The sequence below is a fragment of the Epinephelus moara genome, chromosome 14, assembly GCF_006386435.1.
Source record: "Epinephelus moara isolate mb chromosome 14, YSFRI_EMoa_1.0, whole genome shotgun sequence".
NCBI classification, from domain to species: domain Eukaryota; kingdom Metazoa; phylum Chordata; class Actinopteri; order Perciformes; family Serranidae; genus Epinephelus; species Epinephelus moara.
The window spans coordinates 37,586,103-37,593,095 of NC_065519.1; the positions used below are offsets into that span (position 1 = coordinate 37,586,103).

The window sequence follows — 6,993 nt, forward strand, 5'->3', positions numbered from 1 at the left end:
TTTTGATCTTATTTTATAACTCTTGTATTTTATTTTATTGTATTGTATTTTATGTATCTTATGGTTATTATTGTGGTGTACTATTAGGTACCTAATTGTATTTGCTTGTTTATTTCTATTGACCTGTTCAGCACTTTGGTCAACCTTGGTTGTTTAAATGTGCTTTATAAATAAAGTTTGAGTTGAGTTGAGTTGAGTTATCAGATAGTGCCATAGCAAAATTTAAGGAAATGATTCCATCGGCCTCAAATTTAACACCATGTCCCTCTTTGACACAGGTTTCCTGAACTGACTTTAAACTCTCCCAAATTGATTATCTTGTTGATAGTGCTGCAGGCTCACTGCGAACAACACTTGACTCGGTAGCACCTCTTAAAAAGAAGTTAACAAAGCAAAGAAAGTTCGCTCCTTGATACAGCTCCCAAACTCGAAAATTAAAACAAATATCGTGAAAATTTGAAAGGAATTGGCGAATAACCAAGCTGGAAGAATCTCGTTTAGTCTGGGGAGACAGTCTCAAAACATATAGGAGGGCCTCCGTAAAGCCAGAGCAAACTATTATTCATCATTAATAGAAGAAAATAAGAACAACCCCAGGTTTCTTTTCAGGACTGTAGTCAGGCTGACAGAAAGTCACAGCTCTATTAGATTAGATTAGATTAGATTAGATCAGAAAGCTTTATTAATCCCAACAGGGAAACAGATAATGCAGGAGACCATCAAAGCGTGATTAAGAGCCACTGAGACATGATAAAAGCCAGTCAAGACATAATCAATAACATAACACAGCATGATGATACATAAATAAACAAATGAATACATAAAAACATAAAAACCTGCAGTGGGACAGTTAACAGTGTTCATTAAAATATCTGACTGCTGCAGGAACAAAAGACCTTCTCAGTCGTTCAGTTGAGCACCGAGGCATAACCAGTCACTCACTGAAAGAGCTAGTGAGTCCTTTAAAAACACTGTGGAGTGGGTGGCCTTCAAACAGCAGAACCATTTTGACTTTTGACCTCATTCTCTTTTCCACAGCGACCTCGAGTGAGTCTGGGGTAAGACCGATAACTGAGCCAGCTCTCTTGACCAACTTGTTGATCCTATTTTTGTCATCCACAGATATGCTGGCCCCCCAGCAAAGTACAGCATAAAAGAGAACACTAGCCAAGATACCATAATAAAAGACATTTAAGAGTTTTGTGCTGAGGTCAAAGGATCTAAGTTTTCGCAAAAAGAAAAGTCTTGACTGTGCTTCCTTGATTAGGACATCAGTGTTGTCTTTCCAGTTGAGTTTACTGTCCAAATGGATACCAAAGTACTTATAAGACCTGACAATTTTGATCTGCTGACCATTAATTGTCACTGGAAGGACCTCCTCTCTTTTCTTTCTAAAATCAATCACTAACTCCTTAGTCTTCCCTACGTTTAACTTTAAGAAGTTAGAGTCACACCAGCTGGAAAAGGATTGGACTTCGTTTCTATAGGCCACATCATTCCCCTGGTTAAGCAGACCCACTAAGGCGGTGTCAACAGAAAATTTTTGCACCAGGCAGGATTGCTGACTATGTCTGAAGTCGGCGGTATAAAATGAGAATAAAAAAGGAATCTGAGCTTTGTATTCCTTTAGCCTTTAGCAGCAGTGATTTTATGAGCTTTTTTAATGACAATTCTAACTATTGGAGGCAAAATTCATGACCTCTTGTTCTCAGATAGTACCTATCTGCCCTCAAACAGCTGTAAGACCTGATATATATTTAGATTGTTTCTCCCCAATTTCTCTTCAGCAATTGACCTCAATGATTTCTTCATCCAAGTCATGAATGTGTCTCTAAGACCCCAGCCCAACTTGGTTACTTAAGGAAGTCTTAGAAATGTATTACACATGATCAATATATCTTTATTAACAAGCTATGTACCACAGTCTTTTACGGTAGCTATAATTGAACCTCTCCTAAAAAAGTCCACCCTGGATCCAGAGGTGTTAGCCAACTATAGACCAATATCTAATCTTCCCTTTCTTTCAAAAATCCTTGAAAAAGTAGTCACAAAACAGCTGTGTGATTGTCTCCATGATAATAATTTATTTGAGGAATTTCAGTCAGGATTTAGAGTGCATCATAGCACTGAGACAGCACTAGTAAAAATTGCAAATGATCTTCTGATTGCCTCAGACAAAGGACTCGTCTCGGTACTTGTTTTATTAGATCTTAGTGCTGCATTTGACACAATTGACCATCAAATTCTGCTACAGAGACTGGAACGTTTAATTGGCCTAAAAGGTTCTGCACTAAGCTGGTTTAAATCTTATTTATCTGATCGATTTAAGTTTGTTCATGTTCACGAAGAATCATCTTTACATACTTAAGTTTGTTTTGGAGTTCCACAAGGTTCTGTGCTCAGACCAATTCTGTTCACGTTATATATGCTTCCCTTAGGTAACATCATTATAAATCACTCTGTAAATTTCCATTGTTATGCGGATGATACACAATTGTATTTATTGATAAAACAGGAGAAGTAGTCCAGCAAACACAGGTAAAAGTAGTCAGGTAAGCGGCAACAAAACAGCAATAACAATGGAGAGTAGCAGCCAAAACATGTGCAGCATACACAACCAGAACTACAGTAAATAAAACAAACATTTGAATGGCAGGTTCAATCATTCCCTCTGTTAAAGTATGCCATTAAAGGGCCAGTGTGTAAAATGGGTTGAAAACAGTGACATCAGTGGTCAAATTCTAGATTGCAGGGCTCACTCGCTCACCCCTCCCGTTGGGTAAATGACGGTGGCGGCGTAGGGACAAAAAGCCTTGCACACAAGTTTTTCAGGAGTAGGTCTATCTAGCGCCAAGGTGAATGTTTATTTAGAAATCTAAACCATGTTACGATATTGTAATAAATCCCTCACGAGCAGGAGACCAGAGGAGCGTTCGGGAAGCAGGCCAGTTTATTTGAGCACTCCAAAAACTCCGGTAACACTCCAGAGGGTAAAAGACTCCGTCCCAAACTCTGACTCTTCTAGTGTAACAGACACACTTCATACACACATACTCGTTTACCATTCCGAGTGGGGACCCCCTGCTCTCTCTGCTCAATCTCCAGCCCGCACACTGACTGACAGCGTAGCCGGTAAACAGAGCTTAGCTGTTTATTTAGCCTAGCAATATGTCCGGACTATAGTAGCTGCAATGGACGACTTTGAACGCGATTTTGAAGAGTTTCTTGTAGCGGACACAGACCCAGAGCCATACCTGTTTGAGCCGGAGCATACAGATGAGGAACTTGGATACTGAGCGGGTGAGAAGAGAGGCTGAATGCACAGAATGGGATTCGGTGCTACTGCTACCATCGTTGGGGAGATATATCATCAGGAGGAAAAGTGCCGCAGAGAGTGCATCACAAGGAGTGAAGTTGCGTCTTCTTTTCCTTGCAGATGACGGTTCGGGTTCATTCTCTCCTGTTGCGTGGTAAGTGTGGTCCATTCGCAAACTTTATAACTAAAAAAACTTTTCACTACTCTCTATCGACGAACTACTAACACTCTCTGCTGTTTCCTCCTCCTTCTTCCTTCCTTCCGCTGTCTTCGTTGGTTTATTGATACACGCGAAACGCGTTCTCGGGCTGGCTGGATTGTCCGCTCGGTCTGCCGTACATACATGGCGGCGCAAGATGGCGACCTCTCTAAAGCAAGGCCCTTGCTATATGTATATATATATATATATATATATATATATATATAAATATAAAAGCATAATTATAAGGCTATGAAAACCAAATCAAACCAAACAGTAAACCATGCCAAATATTACACACTGGCCCTTTAAAGCAGCTCTAATGTCAACCCCTTCTTGGTTGCCATGCTCTGGTAATGCCTGAAGAGGAGGCCTGTCTGTCCTGGTGCTCCTCAATGAAATTGTCACCATGTTCCTCACAAATGTTATGAAGGACACAGCAGGTAAGCGCCATTTTCTTGCTCAGGTCAAGCTTGCAGTCATTTCTTTTTAGGAGGCACCTCCACCATCCTTTCAATCTCCCAAAAGCCATTTCCACAACTGACCGTGCGCTGCTTAATCTGTAGTTGTAGGTATGTTGTTCAGGGGTCAATCTGCCAGTGTCCGCAAAGGGCTTCATGAGCCAGCTCTGCATGGGGTAGGTTGAATCACCTATCAGGTAATATCCAACATCACAGCCAGAGATGGACAATTTGTTTTGGCTCAGAAATTCCCCGTCACTTAGGACTTCCCACAAATGTGACTGTTTTAGGACTCTTGTGTCATGCACAATCCCTGGAAAGCCAACACATACATCCCAGAAAAGACCTCTGCCATCCACAGCTGCTTGCAGAACAACCAAATGCCATCCTTTCCGGTTGTAGTAGTCTCTGGGATACTCCTCTGGTGCTATAATTGGAATGTGGCTTCCATCTACTGCACCAACACACTGTGGTACCCTCCAACAACTCTGAAAGAGAGCGGCCATTTCCACCAACCTCTCAGCATCAGGGCATGTAATGTGGGCAGGGAGCAGCACCTTGATGACTGCATTGCAAAAATCCTGCACACAGTTAAATACAGTGCTTAGGCCTACTCCAAAAAGATGGCTGATGTTTCTGTATTCACTGCTAGTGGCCATCTTCCAGATGGCAATTGCCACCAGCTTCTGGATAGGGACACACAAGCGGTAATTTGTGTTCCTCCTCCCAATGACATGCCTCACTCGACTGCAGATGTACTCGAATGACTCTCGGGACACACGGAAATTCTGGATGAACTGGACAGAGGTGAAATCAGGAATAATTGTATCCCACCAATAGTGAGATCTTGGATGTGCCCAGACAACGGGTGATCTTCGCCTTGCCATCAGCTGCAAGATTACCTATAAAGACAAAAATGTATAGGTAAATAAGCATATTGAGTGGAGAGTGATCAATACTAAAATAAATATCAATCATGCTATTTAACCCTTGCCTCATTTAATAAAGTTTTGCTTGTATTGAAAAATAAGGCCTAGTCCACACGGACCCGTGTACTTCTGAAACCGTGTATTATTCTATTCAATTTGGCTGTTTAGCCACACGCAACCGCACTTTTGGGCCCCCAAAACCGCGTTTCTTTGAAACCGGAGTCCAGGGTGAAGTTTTTGGAAGACTCCAGTGCCAGTGGTTGCGTGTAGATAGGATAACCACAGTATTTTATTACCTGTCTCCATTGTTTGACGTCAGAGCGACGATAAATAGCTCTTTTCTAAAAGTTTACTAACTACTAAAATCCCACATCCTGTGTTAAATACAATGTATCTTAACTATATTTACAATGAAGCTTGATTCTGCGTTCATAGCATGTGAATGTGCTGTACATTTAATGTATGAGGAAATGTACAACACATTTGAAGTGTAATATATCATTCTATTGAGTTTATTACGTTCTATTGATGCCACATATGTATATATATATACTGTATATGAACACGGCCAAAATTATCAAGAAACTTAAGTGACAAACCAAGAATGTTAGTGAGGCATATGGGTTAAGAAAATGAGGTTAAACATAAATCACTGACTTGTATTTTCATACAGTTTGTTTACATGCATTTCATATAGTAAAGTTCATTTCACAGAGCTAAGCATCCTCTTTTGTCCAGCTAAAACTACAATAAACTAGCCCTCAGCTGTCTAAATAAGTACACATACACATTTGCGTTGTGAATTAGCTGTGCTCTGCCAGCTAACGTTAGCCTGTGCTCTGCCAGCTAACGTTAGCTTACAACAAAGGCTAACATAACAATCTCACATTCAGTGTTTGTAAGAGACAAACCGTGTTAGGTTATAGCCTGTCTTCTAGAACGTAATTGCCGTCCATACAAATCTTGTCAAGCAGCACAAATACTTTGTATCTGCTGTGTTTGGATGCCGATGAAGCCTCATAGAGCCAGGAGTAACAGCTGCACAAATACGTGGTCTGCCATCATTGTTGTTGTTGTTCCTTCGAGTTCGGCGCCAGTGGGAAAGCAACAACGTAACAGAGGTATTCAGTGACACAATGATGTGGCACCCTAACCACATCCAGCCGTGGAAAAGCAAATTGGTTCTCAGCTGGTTCACAAGTTGAACCAACTGAGAACCAGCACCAGCACCAGCTCAGCACCAGCACTGGAACTGCTTTGATGTAGCGTGCTTTGGCATATTTTTCGGAAACGGTGGAGTCTCTGCTTTTTTTTGAGATGTATGCTGTGTGTTTTGCATAAAATGGCGTCGAGGTAGAGCCAGAAATATGGTGAGTGGGTCGACACATCGGTGCTATGTGGAGTTTGATTTGTAATAATTCATTTAGTTATTATTTGAATTGTGTTGGGGCATGTAAACAAGTTTTATACAGTCTTGTAGCCCAGGTTCTGCTGTTTAATTTGATGTGCAACATCACTATATTCTTTCCTGATTAGTGCATTGTTTCACACTGTGTTTGCTACGTGGTTTCTCAAAGTCCCCCAATTGGAGGACTCTCAGGCTTAACATTGTATCGCAGCTGTGCCTGGATCGTGTGACGTGGTTATGCTGCTGCCGTGCTCCTGCCTGATGCCTGTTACTACTGCTGTTATCATTAGTCATACTTCTACTGTCATTATACACATATGATTATTATTGCCACATACATATACTATCATATATTAATATATACTTACAACATATTGTACCACAATAGCCGCAATTATTATAATAATATTACTACTTAAATTAATGTTGTTGTAAGCTACTGTTATTACTGTCTGTCCTGCATCTCTCTCTGTCTCTCTGTCTCTGTCTCTATGTTTCATTTTGTTATATGGAACACTGTAAATTTATTATGTTGATCTGTTCTTTACGACATCTATTGCACGTCTGTCCGTCCTGGAAGAGGGATCCCTCCTCAGTTACTCTTCCTGAGGTTTCTACCATTTTTTTTCCCTGTTAAAGGGTTTTTTTGGGGAGTTTTTCATTATCCGCTGTGAGGGTCC

The 6,993-nt window shown here is 40.9% G+C and overlaps 1 protein-coding gene across 1 annotated transcript in view; it reads left to right on the forward strand.

Moving 5' to 3' along the window:
- LOC126400468 (putative nuclease HARBI1) overlaps positions 1 to 1,062 on the forward strand; it is a 3,613-nt gene extending 2,551 nt beyond the window's left edge. The window contains exon 2 of the mRNA XM_050061188.1: positions 1,039 to 1,062. Within this exon, the coding sequence (XP_049917145.1) occupies positions 1,039 to 1,062 (24 nt within the window). The remainder of the gene's footprint in view (positions 1 to 1,038) is intronic.
- Positions 1,063 to 6,993: the final 5,931 nt, after the last annotated feature.